Source organism: Cydia strobilella, chromosome 26 (genome assembly GCF_947568885.1).
Source record: "Cydia strobilella chromosome 26, ilCydStro3.1, whole genome shotgun sequence".
NCBI classification, from domain to species: Eukaryota; Metazoa; Arthropoda; class Insecta; order Lepidoptera; family Tortricidae; genus Cydia; species Cydia strobilella.
In genome coordinates this window covers 8,964,236-8,981,893 of record NC_086066.1, presented here as the reverse complement: position 1 = coordinate 8,981,893, position 17,658 = coordinate 8,964,236, and the positions used below count along the sequence as shown (strand labels likewise).

The 17,658-nt window shown below is 39.1% G+C and overlaps 2 protein-coding genes across 2 annotated transcripts; one reads left to right on the top strand and one right to left on the bottom strand.

The window, feature by feature from the left end:
* Window positions 1–369: 369 nt before the first annotated feature.
* LOC134753244 (zinc finger protein 271-like) lies at window positions 370–6,288 on the bottom strand. The gene is made up of 6 exons (XM_063689046.1): window positions 5,952–6,288; window positions 5,666–5,807; window positions 5,328–5,399; window positions 4,985–5,053; window positions 2,473–2,535; window positions 370–1,573 (listed from the first exon to the last, which is right to left on the bottom strand). The coding sequence occupies exons 1-6, from the start codon at window positions 6,078–6,080 to the stop codon at window positions 684–686; spliced, it is 1,365 nt and encodes a 454-aa protein (XP_063545116.1). The 5' UTR covers window positions 6,081–6,288; the 3' UTR covers window positions 370–683.
* A 414-nt stretch (window positions 6,289–6,702) lies between these two features.
* Window positions 6,703–17,521, top strand: LOC134753414 (zinc finger protein 287-like). Its single transcript, XM_063689304.1, has 12 exons — window positions 6,703–6,919; window positions 8,908–9,012; window positions 9,285–9,416; window positions 9,943–10,047; window positions 10,295–10,618; window positions 10,726–10,844; window positions 11,232–11,328; window positions 11,500–11,615; window positions 13,844–13,955; window positions 15,271–15,372; window positions 16,351–16,482; window positions 16,997–17,521. Exons 1-12 carry the CDS (start codon window positions 6,815–6,817, stop codon window positions 17,078–17,080), a joined length of 1,533 nt encoding a protein of 510 aa, XP_063545374.1. The 5' UTR covers window positions 6,703–6,814; the 3' UTR covers window positions 17,081–17,521.
* Window positions 17,522–17,658: the final 137 nt, after the last annotated feature.

Genomic DNA, 17,658 nt, shown 5'->3' with positions numbered 1-17,658 from the left:
TAAAATTATGTAGAAAGTTAATTTACGATTTAAAAACAAATCCAATAACATACACAATAGGAGACTTAGTGTTACTCAAAAAGGAAGATAGAGAAAAAATGGACCCAGTGTATAAAGGGCCATATACTGTCATAGTAGATCAAGGTACGAATGTAAAAATACTAGTTTTAGGTAAAGAATACATCGTACATAAAAATTGAACAAAGCCCTACTATGCATAAATAAAACAACAAACAAATTATATGATGAACACGTTTAATACAAAAAAAACACACACACACACACAGGAAAACAATAAAAACACAAAAAAAAACCAACAATACAAATCGTCAAGCGCACTGAACAAACTTTCAAACGTATAGTCACTAAACCCATCACCGAAGTCCAAGGCCCCGGCGACAGCCACCGAGAGCCACTCCAACCGGCGCCAGGTCACGTAACCGGCCATTACGGGACAGCATATAATCTAAAACTAGACCCTCTCCATCAGGACCCTCAACACGTAGCTCGAACTCCAAAAGTGTCAGGCTTTGTCCCGCTCTGGCATGCGTCTTCTGGTGACTTCGTACTCTTCGTAGGTTGGATTTAACACTACATTTATAATCACAGTGGCTACATTGAAAAGGCATGTCGCCAGTATGTGTCATTTCGTGTCTGCGTAAGCCTAACCTTACACTGCACTTTTAGTCACAATGACTACATTTGTAAGGCTTTTCTCCGGTGTGTATTCTTTGGTGTGTTTGTAAGACTGACCTATGACTGCACTTATAGTCACAATGACTACATTTGTAAGGCTTTTCTCCGGTGTGTATTCTTTGGTGTGTTTGTAAGACTGACCCCTGACTGCACTTATAGTCACAATGACTACATTTGTAAGGCTTTTCTCCAGTGTGTCTTCTTTGGTGTGTTTGTAAGTTTGATTTCTGACTGCATTTATAATCACAGTGGCTACATGCAAAAGGCTTCATGCCAGTATGTGTCATTTCGTGTCTGCGTAAGCCTGACCTTACACTGCACTTGTAGTCACAATGACTACATTTGTAAGGCTTTTCTCCGGTGTGTATTCTTTGGTGTATTTGTAAGGATGAAGAATTACTGCACTTGTAGTCACAATGACTACATTTGTAAGGCTTTTCTCCGGTGTGTATTCTTTGGTGTGTTTGTAAGCCTGTCCTATCACGGCACTTGTAGTCGCAATGAGTACACTTATAAGGCTTTTCTCTGGTGTGTATTCTTAGGTGTGCTTGTTTGGGTGTCTTCTTATCACCAGTGTGTATCGCTTGGTGTTTGTGTAAATCACTTTTAATCGGACTTTTGTAACTGCAGTGAGTACAATTAAAAAGGTTGTCTACATTATGAGTTTTCAAATGAGCTTGCAAACTTGTCTTGTATACCGTTGTATACTCGCAATGAGCACACATGAAATTTGCAACACCATGTTCGATTTTTTCATGCTCTAAAACAAGCGATTCTGTTTGGAATGTAGAACTACAAAAATCACAAGAAATTTGTTTTGTTCCGGTTGACATCGCGAGCTGTTCCCTGGCGCGGGCGGCGCTGCCGTACGAACACACTGAAACATAAATTAACAAAACAATTGAAATCGATTGAAGTATTATCAAACTCGGCCCGGCCGTGTGGCCTCTATTTAGTGCCACAAAGGAATACAAAAACAATAATATAAAATATGCGGTCATGTAGCGGATTGTTATACTGGTTCCGTAGTACGTGTAATATTGTATTTATTTAATTCCAAGCAGCATAAGTAAAAACATGTCAAGGTATAAAATGAGTTTTACTTTTAAAATACTAACGCCTATAATTTAATTGTTTTGTTTATATTTAAAAATATTAAATTTGATTATACTTTTACACAATGCTAGGAACATAATTTTTGACTCCGTAACTTTGTTTGGACTAGTTAGGAGGTGAACATATCCATAATCCCCGGCCGTAACCCTGGTGCTGGGGGGGGGGCAGAGGGGGGTTTGAAAGTTCCAACTTTTCGGTTTTTCACTTACGTCTTGGAAACTTTGCGCATTAGCGACATGACTACTTAAACAAAACGAAATCTGATTAAATTTGCTACAAGTTTAATTTAGTCATATTGTTCGATATCTCAAATCGTTTTCGAGATATTCTCTATACTATTGAAAGTTTATTTGTGGCTCTCAATTTTCAAAAAGGAAACAGTAAATTTCGATGCTAGTGCGGAAAGTATGTCATTACTTCACGAGTACCGAGATATCTTGCCACGAGCCGCACGTGAGTGGCAAGACTATGGACGAGTGAAGAATGACATTTCCGTACGTGTATCGAACGACGTTTTTTTAATACAGTTGCAGTTTAAAAACAAACAAGTAAGGAATTCCAAACTTTTATATTATTAATCCTGTAACATCATTGTAATACAGCCCAAAAGGGGCGTGGGAAAAAATGGGCGTGGCTTGGGGTGCGGTGATTGGTACTTACGCGACATCTCATCACTGGTTTCCTCTTCGTCCGCCAGCTCCGGTTTGATTATGAGCTCCTCATCTGAAACAAACATACTATTCGTGTGTTTGTTGTGACTCGGAGACCCCGCACCGCACCCTCGCTCCGGGTCGTGCCTTATGCCTCATGGCCGGTGAGTGGTGCACCGACTGCACCGACTGCACCGTGCACCGCGCACCAGATCTCGTAGTTCAGTGCGGCAACGCTGCCAGTGTCGTGGGAGAGTTTGAGCTACCGTTTGAGTGGGCCTTGTAACTATATTTAATCAGTGGTTGAAATTAACCAAGCAGTAAATAGTGGGACAGTATCATGACATTATTTGAATTTACAGCACTAGAGAGAAATCTGGTGCGATATTACCATAATAATATTTACGATAGCTGACAACAATGTGTCTAATCCTCCTAAGGCCCACCATACAAAGTTTTCCTATTTTTAATTTGAACCTTGTTGTAAAGATGATTAGGGTGACTTTCGTTTGTTTTAGAAAACACTAGGACTTAAATTATCACCACTAACATCTTTTATATTTCTACCTGTGGTCTGACAATAAATGTTTTCATTTCATTTCAATGAAAAAAAAAAGAAATGCTACTTAATTCAGTTAGTGTAAGATTCAAATTAGATTGCAACAGAGTGTACATTGTAATGCACATTGGGCCTTACGAGGATAAACGTGCAGATGATAGATTTGAACACGATTATACAAAAAAAAGATTTTCAAAGTGGCGGCCATTTTTACAAGATTTTTATTAACTTGCAATGTACCTATGTATTTATTTATTTAATCTTAATTGCATAAAAGAAAATACAATCGTACAAAAGACGGACTTAATGCTATGAGGCATTCTCTACCAGTCAACCTTCGGGCAAAGCATAGAATTTGTAGGCGGTGCAACATAGTGATTATACATGTAAGTATATATCAGTATATATCTATGTATGTACTTATGTAACTATGTATGTACGGGTCAAATCTTGCACGTCAAATTTAAACCTCTTCCCGACTTCCAAAGAAGCTGAAAATTTGCATACACATGTAAGTCGGGTGACAATGCAATATTATAATGGTACCATCGAGTTGATCTGATGATGGAGACAGGAGGTGGCCATAGAACTCTGTGATAAAACAATGAAACCTCATTGTGTTTGGGGTTTTTAGAATTGTCTCGATAAGTATTAGTTGCCTGTGGAAAGAACAGTACAGACAGCGATAAAAGCTTGTAGGAAAAAATTTTTTTTTGCCAAAAACTTATTTACAATATTTGACTACGAATTCATATTAAGGTACAGTCGCCATCAGATATATCGGAGCGGCCAAGGTGCTCACAAATATCTGAACACGCCTCTATTGTTAAGGCGATAGAGTGCGCGTTCAGATATTGTGAACACCTCGGTCGCTCCGATATATCTGCTGGCGACTGTACCTTTCGGATCCTAAGATGTTAATTCTTATCAAGATTAGAGCAAATTTTCCGTCGGACGTGCCGTTTTTGAAATACAAGCAAAAAACTGAAAAACAGCAAAAAAAAATCCACAATCCTGGAATGGAGCAAACTCGGATTACACTAACTTAGAACCAAATGAAGGGACTAAGACGATTTCCAGCTTGCTGGATATTAATTCCTAAAAAACATCTAATTTGAGTAGAGTAGGCTAATCTTGAAGTAATTAATTTTTAGGGTTCCGTACCCAAAGAGTAAAAACGGGACCCTATTACTAAGACTCCATTGTCTGTCTGTCTGTCACCAGGCTGTATCTCATGATCTGTGATAGCTAGACAGTTGAAATTTTCATAGATGATGCCGCTATAACAACAAATACTAAAAAAATAATTTGTACGGAACCCTCGATCGGAGAGCCCGACTTGCACTTGCCCGGTTTTACTTTCACATTTTTAGGGTTCCATACCCAAAGGGTAAAACGGGACCCTATTACTAAGACACTGCTGTCCGTTCTTCTGTCACCAGGCTGTATCTCATGAACCGTGATAGCTAGACAGTTTCAACTTTCACAGATGATGTATTTCTGTTGCCGCTATAACAACAAATACTAAAAATAGAATTTAAAAAAAATTAAGTCCCATACAACAAACGTGATTTTTTTCGTACGTTACGTACGGAACCCTTCGTGCGCGTGTCCGTCTCGCACTTGACCGGTTTTTTATTGTTCTTACAGAAATGATAATATTTGTTTAAACACAAGTGCAGGACATTGATATGCAAGTTTCAGCTATTTTAAGCTGCCAGTGCTGTGTGTGTTTGTGTGTAATATATAATATACTAATATTTAATATTCATTTATTCATTCATATATTTTATAAAAGGGGTATCTTATGTTATCCTAGTATCAATGTTATTTTAAGTAACTTAACTTCACTCGGTGATCAGTCCAATGTTCACATTATTTATGCAGATGTTTTAAATGTAATATTAGCTAGCCGCTGGTCTAGTCACATCTTCTAAACCTGTCGTTAAAACTAAGTACTCACGCAACATGTCATCAGGAGCCACATCTTCATCCAGCATCTCTGACTTGACCGTCACCGGGGGCTCGTCACCTGAAACAAACATACAAGTTTATAAGCAACAGGCTAGTTAAAAGATACTCAATTCTAGTAACTATTACTGTGAACCAAATTCCCATCAGGAATTGCCAGATCTGGTCTCAGCCCACATCCACAATGTCGACAACTTAGACAAGCACACACATTTGTCTTCTAATACTTAACAACAAACATTAATAACAATTATCTAAAGATTGATACAGGCAACATCATTTGTTATAACTGCCTGTCAGCTTAGTAAATAATCATTGCAGAGGAGTAGACTCACCCGATACAGGCTCACCGGTGCCATCTCTATCCTGAATTTGTAGATTCTCTGGCTCGACTGCAGATTCTTCCTCTAGAGCAAACAAACACAACACAAATCACATCATCCTTCTGTTAAATTATGCTCAGAAATTTTAAAGAAGTCCAATAGCACTATCTGGCAGGATACCGGGCAGTCAACCCTTAGCAGAAGTGTGTATGGTGCTGCCATCTAGATTGCAAATCAAATTGTGATAGTGTGTGTAATGTATTAAACATAGTTATTCATTGGACTTCTGTATAGAGCTCAAACAGAATCACTAAAATTCAATACTTTTTTGATGGGTGGTGCTTCCCTACCTTTGACACCACCCGCTCCCTGCAGCCGCGCCTGCAGCTCCGCCTGGCTGCACTGCACTTGCAGCTTGAAGTTGCTCGCGTCTCGCAGGCGGCACACACACATAGTGCAGATGCCGCACGAGCCCGAGCCGCCAACCTCCAGCTGCAAGTTAAATAATCAATCTCACATTTGCTAGCATTAAAAGAAAGACCATGCTGTCCTAGCACTGTTTTTAACAATAACAGCCCTTAACAAAATTTTAAGGTTGTGTACGTTTTGCTCCACTAACAAGATTGTCGTACTTACATGTATATTAAAGCACTCTTTGATAATGTCGGCATATATCTCCGTTTCGCCGAGATGTGCGTACGGCGTCGTCAGGTCCTTGACCGGAGCACACCGCAGGCAGCAGCGACACGCATGTATCACGTCCATCACGGAAATCGCTACGTTGTTTGTATGTACTCGCCAATCCTCACAAGTAGCCCTTCGTCTGACAAACTCCCAGAGCGGAAATGTCGATATGAAATATAAATTTAACAAAAAGTTAAAATTCCAATCACTATGTAGCCACGAAGGGGTAGTATCAAACGTAAATAAAACAAAATTAATCGTGCTTTCGTTTCGTGGTAGTTTTACTAGTTTTTTGATTAACAATAACACAAGGTAGAATAACAAGATAACAAGCTAACCTAACCTCAAATCGTAAAAATATGACCTCAGAATAATGACTAAAGCAAATATGACAGATACCATAGACAAGTCTTGTCTATGTCTTATCACAAGACATAGACCATGAAGTAGTTATACTTGGTTATACTGTGGTTATATCCTCCTAGGTCCATCCGAATAATGCAGCAATTTTAATTATAATTATTAATTGTTTAACAGCTTGTTGTTTTTGAACGTACCCTAGAGTGAATTTTGTTTATGGCGAGGTTTGTTTCGTATTCTGTAGTCTATGGACTCCATTGTCTTGTCAAACTTATGAGCGTATGACGTATGTCAATGTCAGTCAAATCAAATGTCAACTTCTCAAAAGAGACGCTACGCTTTTGAGCCTTGATTTGATCCACTATTGAAAATAATAATCAATAAAATTTGCAAAATTGTGCTAAAAAGTTTAAAAGAAAGAAACGATAGTGTTTTTTAGAATTTTTAGCTCAAATATGGACGATTTGTGCACAACGTGTCTGTGTTCTGGGCGAAGCCTGTTTTTCCTTGAAGATACAGAATACTATCACATGTATTTACAGATTTTAAATGAAATACAAGTAAGTGTGGTAATTTCTGCCTTTGACTAAGTTTTTCCTATAACTGTTATTTATAGGGTGTGCACAATTTCTATGTTTTGTACTGTGGTACCATCTTAAATCGTTCATTGTTTTAAAGCTTTATAAAAAAATATAATACGTACGTACTTTACTAGCATAAGCTTTAGGTTCCCCTCAATCGAGTGGGACTTTATATTAGAGATGGGTAGCTCAGGGGATATAGATATAAAGGATATATATCTTTCTCTTTTCATGAATCACTCTTCTTGTCTTTACGAATCCGAATATATCAGTATATCCCAATATATCCGTACACTCGCACCGTCGCACCCCCGGCAAGGATTTACTAAAGTGAATAGATAGATAAGATAAGCGATGTCTATTGTCTCTTTGTCTCGGCCGCGCGTCGACGCCGTCGGTCAACCGAAGTACAATGCAATTGCTATTGCTTAAAGTTTTAAAGCTTAAAGTTGTTTGGACCTAGCATGATTAATTTCGTTGTTATTATACACTAGCTGCGTTTTGTTCCTACAAAGTTAGAATTGAACTATGCATATGCAAACTAATTTAGGTCATATTTTGGTAAGTTTACACAAAACGTATTTGCGATTTCCAAAATTTTGCAAATCGTTCGCTTTGCTTTGACCTCGTTCGTTTCGACGGGACTTGAGTGTATTCCTTTAGGTATTTAATAAAATGTAAACAAACCGCAATAAGGTATTTTATTAAGCAAAAATATTAAAATTCAATAACGTCACTATATTCATTTTTAAATGTAAGGTCAAGGTTATAGATAGCGCAATTCACGACGCGCAGATTTGTCAAACCTAAAGTAATAGCAATAGCATGAGCATGACAATACGAACCAAAGCAAGCGCCTTCGTGAATGAATCGATCTATATCCAATATCCATCATGATACAATCATCCAAGACATCCAATATACAAAATGAAAGAAACAATCTCGCCACGGTATAATAACTACTCTAGTGTCCTCTCTCTCACTCATAACATGACGTAAAGTGAGCAAGTGCCGATACAGTTGCGAGCGGGAGCAATGACGCATACGGATATAAAGATATAAAAGAGTGATATATATCCCAGTGAGAGAAAGATATATATCACTCTTTTCTTTTTACTGACACATTTCGCCCATCTCTACTTTATATGTCCATATTCTTGAAACTATGCCATCTCTTTGTCATGAACATTAATAGCTGACTGCTATACAACCAATAAGTGGAATCGAAAGGGAAGTCAAAGAAACAGAATATATTTTAAATAGAGTCATAGTTTGAAGTGTAACATTACCACAACAATTTGCCGCCACCAGTAGTTAGCTGTAAGTCCCTGGCGGTTTTCAAACTACGTTGCAAGGCTTATTTACTGGACCTCCAAAAGGAAGTACCTAACGTACACTTTTGGTTAAGTGACCTGCTTTATAGATATTTAATTTTAGTTATGTTAGCACTTTTTTTCTTCTTCAGTCGGTCCCTCAATACTGAGGATCGTGACATCATGTCCTTCTGCTGAAGACCAGGTTCCTCCATAGGGCTCTGTTCCTTGCCAAGCGCATGGCCTCGTACAATTTTAATTTATTTATTAAATAATTTGAGCACACCATCTAGGGAGGAGGGCCCTGAGGTCTCAACTTTGCCCATCAGTATTACTCTTTCCAGGCTATCCGCACTAGCACTTTTTTTTATCCACTGTGCATTGTTCGGTTTTTGCTATTCTGACCTGTACATAAATGTTTATAATGTCCTTGGCTAAATACAAATGCGGCGGTGGCAGAATAACAGCGTCCGTTGCTGGAAGTCTTTAGGGCTGCTGTGCCCCGAAGCCTTTTTGGCACAGACATTAGCTGAGCCGCCTTCCCTTTCAATTAGTTTGTAAGCATTATCATGTACTTTTGTTATAGACCGTTGTTCAAACTTTTTGAATAAACGTCTTTTATTATTAGTATTTATTACTTAATATTTGTTGCAGCCGGAAATGCGGGTCCGCATTTGCTGGGAGTGCCGTGCGGTGCTGCGTCGCTTCCAGCAGTTCAGGGGGCAGGCGCGCCGCTGCCAGCTGCTGCTGACTGAACAAGCAAGTAAACTCCGCCATTTTGAAAATTTTCCGTAAAATTATTTGACAAAACAATTCAATTTAATTTTTGAACCTAGGAATAGACATATGACCTGTAGACGAGAACACATCCGGACATACAAAAGCATTTCTGACCAAGCTGAATCAGAGACCTATGCTAATGCTTGGTCAATAACCATATTGTCTAGTACCAACAACACAAGCATTACTGAGCTTACTGTGAGACAAGGTTGATCTGTAAAATTGTCCCATAATATTATTTGTGTTTTTAGGGCACTCCAAAATATGCACTGTGCCAACCGCCTCGGTTAAGTATTCATCATGTAAACACCATCAGTTATCCGCTAGATGTGAAGGCTGAGCCCACTGATACAACCAATGTGGAGATTATTGATAACATAAAGGTAATTCAAAATACAATTTATAATCTATAAGCACCTAAAATGCTATCTATCTATCTTTTCTACTTTTTATCCTGATAAAAAAAAAATAGATCAATCTCGATCGGTTTGACCACTATAACTCAAAAAAGTAGAAGTATTGTTTTAATATGTATGTACAGTCAAGGGCATAAATATATATACATTCCCAAAGTTTCAAAAATATGTGTATGCTCTTACACCTAAGACAATAAAGTCGTGTTCACATATTTATGAGCCATTTGTCTGGATCGATATTTTTGCCTTCGACTGTACCTCTATATATAATGTACATTGAAGTTATTTACTAAGAAACCACTTTAACTCGTAAATACTTTACGTAAGTATGTGTATTTGATGATGATGATTGATAAAAAACAATCCTATGTGCCTTCCCAGGACTCAAACTATCTCCATAACAAATTTTAACTAATTTGATCCAGCGGTCCAGGTAACAAACAGACGGACACGGTTGCATTTATAATAGTATAATTTGGATTGTATATTTCAGATAGAAGTAGATGACACTATTGAACATTGTGAACCAGAGACATTTGTGAATGACCTGGATTTGAAGAAAACTGAGGATCTCGAGAAGAGTGAGGATTTAAAGAAGGTAATTTTCATGCGCACTTGATAATAAAATACTAAATTAAATAGTTTTTAGTTTTCCGTAGCCAAAATGTCAATGGTGGAATGGACGTACGGAAATCAACCAATACTACAAATAATATTTCTGGTTTAACCCATTGGTTGACTGGTAGAAATGCCTTAAGGCATTAAGCCCGCCATTTGTACCTTCATGTATTGTGCAACTAAGATTAAATAATATTTATATTCCGATGTTTTTTTTAAATTTACAGCCAGGCAAGAAAAAGAAGAAAAAGTTAAAAGGAAACAAAAAGAAGAAAAAGAAATTAGAGGAACCATTGTCAGATGGATTTAGCGACAGAGACTGTGATTACAAAATTGACATTGTTGACCATTTTGACGATGCAGCTAACAATGTTGATAACTTCCACAATGTGGGTGACAATGTTGACAACATTGAAAATGGTGACAATGTTGACAAAGTTGACAAACCTGGTGAGAATGTGATAGAAGCTAAATGTATGTGTTCTCAGTGTGGTCTAACCTTTGATACCAGAAGAGAAATGGACTTACATGTTAAAAAGGAACATTTAAAGGTAAGTTCACAAAGTCAAAATATTCTTTATTCAAATAGGCCTAGCAACAAGCACTTTTAAATTGTCAAGTTTTACAAATATTACCTTAATATATTTATTGTTTACAGGAGGAGGGTGTGACCGGGAAAGTTAGGACCCGGAGTAAAGAGGTTTTGGCAGAAAAACCCACGTGCGCGGAGTGTGGAAAGGTGTTTAGCTCTAGAAAGACCTACAGATACCATCTAAAGTGAGTACATAACATTTGAGGAGGATAGTGGGAGAGCGCTTCTCCATATAAACGTAGGTCTAAGGAAAAGACGTGCCTCGGAAATCAAGAAAAATTGATTCTCACATAGATGGCGGGTACACCTTTGGCTTGTTCTCGACTAGATGGCGTTGACGTTTTCGTAATACATACAAATAAAAAAAAAACATTTATCCTTATATATAAACCTTTTTATATACTTAGTTAGTTTTAATCGTGTGTCGATAGATGGCAGTAAATTTACTGTGGCTACAAAATTTACTAAGACAGTAACACTATCCTATATATTCTCTTTGTCTATAATAAGACACACCGGTTGTAACGTTCGTAAGTGTATGTCAGGTGTCACATCGCTTTTGACTGTTCTAGTGTACTACACAAAGGACAGAACCGATACCCGTGTCCGCGGTGCGGGAAGGTGTACCAGTGGAAGTCTAACCTCGGCCGCCATCTTAGAACACATAAGGTGAGGCATAACTGATGATTAGTTCCAGTGTGCTACATAAAGGACAATTCATAGATAGCGGTAAAGGTGTACCAGTATGTATGAGATAACAGCATACTTAAGTCTACAAGTTGTACAACAGTAATCATTCTTTCGGTAGATGTCGCTTTACGCCACCTTATTTTGTAACAGGCTCGAGACGACGGCGAGCTGTACTGCGCGCTGTGCGACAAACGGTTCGCGTCCGTCGCGACGTACCGACAACATCTGCGCGTGTCGCGACGACACGTCTCCGAGAGCGAGTTCAGGTGACTACATCATTCATTCCTTGTCTATAGCAGAGAGACAAACGGTTCGCGTCCGTCGCGACGTACCGACAACATCTGCGCGTGTCGCGACGACACGTCTCCGAGAGCGAGTTCAGGTGACTACATCATTCATTCCTTGTCTATAGCAGAGAGACAAACGGTTCGCGTCCGTCGCGACGTACCGACAACATCTGCGCGTGTCGCGACGACACGTCTCCGAGAGCGAGTTCAGGTGACTACATCATTCATTCCTTGTCTATAGCAGAGAGACAAACGGTTCGCGTCCGTCGCGACGTACCGACAACATCTGCGCGTGTCGCGACGACACGTCTCCGAGAGCGAGTTCAGGTGACTACATCATTCATTCCTTGTCTATAGCAGAGAGACAAACGGTTCGCGTCCGTCGCGACGTACCGACAACATCTGCGCGTGTCGCGACGACACGTCTCCGAGAGCGAGTTCAGGTGACTACATCATTCATTCCTTGTCTATAGCAGAGAGACAAACGGTTCGCGTCCGTCGCGACGTACCGACAACATCTGCGCGTGTCGCGACGACACGTCTCCGAGAGCGAGTTCAGGTGACTACATCATTCATTCCTTGTCTATAGCAGAGAGACAAACGGTTCGCGTCCGTCGCGACGTACCGACAACATCTGCGCGTGTCGCGACGACACGTCTCCGAGAGCGAGTTCAGGTGACTACATCATTCATTCCTTGTCTATAGCAGAGAGACAAACGGTTCGCGTCCGTCGCGACGTACCGACAACATCTGCGCGTGTCGCGACGACACGTCTCCGAGAGCGAGTTCAGGTGACTACATCATTCATTCCTTGTCTATAGCAGAGAGACAAACGGTTCGCGTCCGTCGCGACGTACCGACAACATCTGCGCGTGTCGCGACGACACGTCTCCGAGAGCGAGTTCAGGTGACTACATCATTCATTCCTTGTCTATAGCAGAGAGACAAACGGTTCGCGTCCGTCGCGACGTACCGACAACATCTGCGCGTGTCGCGACGACACGTCTCCGAGAGCGAGTTCAGGTGACTACATCATTCATTCCTTGTCTATAGCAGAGAGACAAACGGTTCGCGTCCGTCGCGACGTACCGACAACATCTGCGCGTGTCGCGACGACACGTCTCCGAGAGCGAGTTCAGGTGACTACATCATTCATTCCTTGTCTATAGCAGAGAGACAAACGGTTCGAACAGAGACAAAGAGAGAAAAACATAATAAAATAAATATTTAAGTGGAGCTCCCATACAACAAACGTGATTTTTTTTGCCGTTTTTTTGCGTAATGGTACGGAACCATTCGTGCGCGAGTCCGACTCGCACTCGCACAATCAAATTCTTATTCAGCTAGGGCCACTTGCACCTATCCACTACCCCGTGGTTAAACGGTTAAACCTGGAGTTATAACGGTTACCACAACAATTTGACACTGGGTTAACGGTTTAACCGGTTAACCCCAGGTCAGCGGGATAATTTTGGTTGTTGTGTTAAATCGTTCTTCATTACTGAATATTTGGGCAGCATAGGATTTGTGCTCTTTCACTCTTATAAATTTCGGTATTTCGTCATCGCGTCCTACCTATTATTTATTTATTATTTATTTATTGGAAACAATGTAAGTTTACAGTTTAAAACCAATTCACTTACATGCTAGGAGTACAGATATGAGTAGGAACATGGAAACTAATTAAAACTAAAAAACTATACTAACCTATGATGCCACCCGGTCGGTGATAAGGACAAAGCATGACACTATTTTCTCTTTCCTCTTATAGGAATCGCAATAAGACTATCTTTCTCTATCAAAGAGTGTCAAGCCCTTGCAATTTATGTTGGAATTTCTGATGGAATGTTCGTTATTGCACATGAAGCATAAAATTACATGGAAAGCCACATACCTATATATTAAGAAAACCGTTTTTAAACTATCGTGAGACATATTTCAAAATATTTAGATCAGTACGGTTGACTATTGTTTTTAATCGCTTTTGGCGACACGTTTCGGATTCGTCGGGAATTCTTCCTCAGGCACTATAGTGCCCGCGCGCAGTGCACGGAGTACAACCGCCGCGGACACTCGTGCCTGAGGAAGGATTCCCGACTAATCCGTAACATGTCGCCAAAAGCGATTAAAAACAATAGTTCGATTAGAAACCGTACTGATCTAAATATTTTAAAACCGTTTTTATTTGAATTGTTTTTCTTTTTCAGTTTCGTATGCAACGACTGCGGTAAGAAGTTCGTAAACAAGACGCGGTTGAGAGACCACGTGGACTGGGAGCATCTCAAGAAGATCAAGTTCCGCTGCCAGCTCTGTAATAAGGTACTTATCATTTAAAAAACCGGCCAAGTGCGAGTCGGACTCGACCACCGAGGGCTCCATAATTAAACTTATTTTTTACTAGCTTTTGCCCGCGACTTCGTCTGCGTGGAGTTAGTATATAATTTGGGTAGCTTAATTTTTTATCCAATCTGCTTTTTATCGATTCCCCATACAAACTTCCACCCTCCTTTTCACCCCCTTAAAGGATGACTTCTGGGAAAACTATCCTTATCCTTCCGCGGCTCTCAAACTATCTCTATACCAAATTTCAACTAAATCGGTTCAGCGGTTTAAGCGTGAAGAGGTATATAACAGACAGACAGACACACTTTCGCATTTATAATATTGATTCCCTGGTGTCGATATATACGTTTTTTTGCGGCATAAATGGCCGTATCTTTTTTTTACGTTAACTTAGAAGAGTGATTTTTTTCACAGTCTCAAGGGACTGTAGACCTGGGTATATGGTTTTAATTTCAACTAGATACCAGGCGTTCCCGAGATAAAGTCTTGAATGACAGACGGACGGACAACAAAGTGATCCTATAAGGGTTCCGTTTTTTATTTTGAGGTACGGAACCCTAAAAATGAAGGTTAAACGTGCCTATTATAACTAAGGGTCCGGCAAGAAAATTATAGGCTTAAAGTCGATTATTTTACAATGACCACAGAAAAAACGCATAACTTTAAGTAATACTAAAAAGAGTTTAATAGTAGATTGTTAACCAAGGGATGAAAGGCACTCATTGCTGCCGAGGTAGTTTGGGGCTCGAACGTAGTGAGAGCGTCAATAGTCCGAGGCTGAAATGATGTTTTTCACCCGAGTTAAACACTACTTTTCATTTCGAATACGAGGAAAATAAAATGCGTGTTTTTTTTAAACATGACTAAGTATAAATGTTTATAGTATTTCTTGAGGGTACTTTGAATTAAAAATTTAGGCAAAATTATCGTTATTTGTGTCGTTTTCAAGCAAAAGGTAGGTTGTCGCTTGCCATAAGGACACTGTGACAGGTTTTTCGTATAAAGATACAAACAAATTCTCGTCCTTATGTTAAGCGGCAATTTGGTACCTTTTGATTGAAAACGTCACATTTATGGAATGGGAAGTTAAATATCAGAATGGATGTTGTATAACAAATCCATTTAACCCCAAGGTTCAATTGCTTATCGTTAAAAAAAATATCGTACTTGTAACGTAAAAAGGTCTAGTGCAGAAACGTATCATTTTCTGCACACCTTTTAGAACAACAATGACCCATTCACTGCACACCTTTCAGAGCATGAGAAATGAAAAAAAAATATATATTTGCAGCCCTTCAAATGTCACACATCGCTGTACGTGCACCTGCAAAATGTCCACCGTAATAAGGAGAAGAAAGATAACTTGTGTCACGTCTGCGGGAAATCTTACCAGGTGAGTTAGTTTTATTGCACACTAAGTGCCGGTTGCACCATCAACACTTGACACACTGATCAACGTCACCCGGCGCGCCGCGGCGATTTACTATGAAACTTTCCATACAATAAAATTTAGCGAACTCTTTAACGATGACAAATAGTTTGGTGCAACTGACCCTTACTGTAACAAAAATAGTGGGGATCCGTTTAAGGGCTCATTCGGTATCGTGTTCAGCGGTGGCAGCATGGTTCCATTTTTATCGCCTGTCAGGTGGTAAAACTGCGACCGTGCTACGGCCGCTGATTAGTAAAAACAAAGATAGATATAACTCCGTAATAGATGGATACAGTCTAAGAAAAAAACGTAAACGTTCAGAGGGCGTCACTAGTTTTGGCCTACTCTAGTATAGAGGGCGTTGACGGTTTCGTTTGTTATTTATAATTTTAACGCATATCAGTGAAAGAACATGGGTCAAAATCATATAAAAATAATTAATGCAAATAAAAAAATCATTTATCCATATTTAAATACATTTTAACGTATTTTTATAAATCTTCATTTTTAGTTTTAAAGTATGTCGATAGATGGCAGTGAATTTAAAGCGGTTACAAAATTTACTATGACAGTACCACTCTATCTTATTATTGTATTGTATTGTATTGTAGTTCGGGCGATTTTCCGCAACTCGACGACTGGCGCCTATTTTGCGCTCTGGTTTCCCTTCAAAACGAATAAATCTATCTTATTATATCCTCTTTGGTAAAAAGTAGAAAAAAACTTTTTTGGCGCGGAATATTTTTTGGTTTTGTATGGAGGGTTCGCCGACTTGCCCCATAAAAAAAATTTTTTTTGAGTCAAAAACATTTTTCTTTTACTTTTTCCTTATCAGAACACAATACCGAATAGTTGATTCACCCCTCTACACTTCTCTAAAATAAATAACTCTGTTCTAGTGGTAAAAAAATAAATTTATAAAAAAACATTGCCTTCCAGAACGCAGCTAAATTAAAGTACCATATAGTGGCGATGCACACACGTGAGACGCCCTACCAGTGCGGGCAGTGCGGCGCGGCCTTCGGGTGGTACTCCAGTCTGTACCGACACATCCGCGAGGTGCATTATAAGGTAACACCCAGTCATGGACATGTACCAGTTATGGACACTCCCTACCCTCCCTCCCTTATTTTTGTTTTTGCTATTATTTTTAAATTCCCTTTTTTAAGCATCTTATTTCTTTCGTCGTATTGTCCTGTGTATGTGTGCTTTATGGAATAAATGTCTTTCTTCTTCTTCTTCTTCTACCTGTGCGGCGCCTTCGGATGTGTACTCTAACTTATACATATACATACCCATCCGCGATGTGCATTATAAGGCAACACCCAGTCATGGACATATACCAGTCCCAGTGATGGACACAAATACTAGTTATGTACATTAAGTGACAAATATCTGTGATGGACAGTGACGTCAGTGACAAACACCAGTTATGGACATTAAGCCGAGTAAACGGCGGCACCAGTGTTTTGGGTTGTTAGAATTGTCTCAATGAGTATCATTTGCCTGTAGAAAAGAAAGTACAGTCAGCGATAAAAACTTGTGTCAAAAATTAAATATTTGACAAAAGAAATCTTATTTTCAGATGAAAGTGCAACCAAAGAAGTCTAAGAAGGCAAAGAAGATAGAAGATATGGACGTGACGCCGCCGCTGCCCGGCCCCGCTTAGACATACATACAGACAGACAATTAACTTGGCAAAATCAAGCCAATTCTTCATCACTTTGCGATTCTTAGTATTTCTATGTCTATGGTTTAAACAGACCTTCGTTTTTAATAATTATTGAAAAAATATGATGTAGTAATTATTTTTAGTTATTATTGTGATAAATATAACAGGAGTTTTATAAAATAAATAAAATACTAAGCACATTGACCCGCTATTTCCTTTCTCTATCGCACGCGCTTAATTATATTGCAGTCTCGCTCGCACAGTGGCATTGACCGCCCGCATCATGAGCGAGGCAGCAATATAATTAAGCACGTGCGATAGAGATAGGAACAGGCAGGTCGATGTACGGAATTTTTCGTGCTTAGCGTCCTTACTTTAGTAATAATTTTAATTTAATATTATGAATTGTGATGATTATTTATTGATATTCATCAGACTGAAATGTAATAACCATAATAAAATATAAATAATTTTAATTTGTCGTGTATATAATGAATTAAAGCTTTTTATATGAATCTGCTACTTTTATTTTATGGATCACCGTTTAAGGGTGGTATTCCATCTGTCCAATATAT

Bases quoted from the DNA above. Each gene is read 5' to 3' on its own strand.
- LOC134753414 (XM_063689304.1), top strand. From the start codon at position 6,815: ATGGACGATTTGTGCACAACGTGTCTGTGTTCTGGGCGAAGCCTGTTT. The intron at 11,329-11,499 runs GTGAGGCATAAC...ATTTTGTAACAG, and splicing joins GCCATCTTAGAACACATAAG to GCTCGAGACGACGGCGAGCT. The intron at 11,616-13,843 runs GTGACTACATCA...TTTCTTTTTCAG, and splicing joins GTCTCCGAGAGCGAGTTCAG to TTTCGTATGCAACGACTGCG.
- LOC134753244 (XM_063689046.1), bottom strand. From the start codon at position 6,080: ATGGACGTGATACATGCGTGTCGCTGCTGCCTGCGGTGTGCTCCGGTC. The intron at 5,400-5,665 runs GTAGGGAAGCAC...TGTTTGCTCTAG, and splicing joins GGGAGCGGGTGGTGTCAAAG to AGGAAGAATCTGCAGTCGAG. The intron at 2,536-4,984 runs GTGAGTACTTAG...TGTTTGTTTCAG, and splicing joins GGCTCCTGATGACATGTTGC to ATGAGGAGCTCATAATCAAA.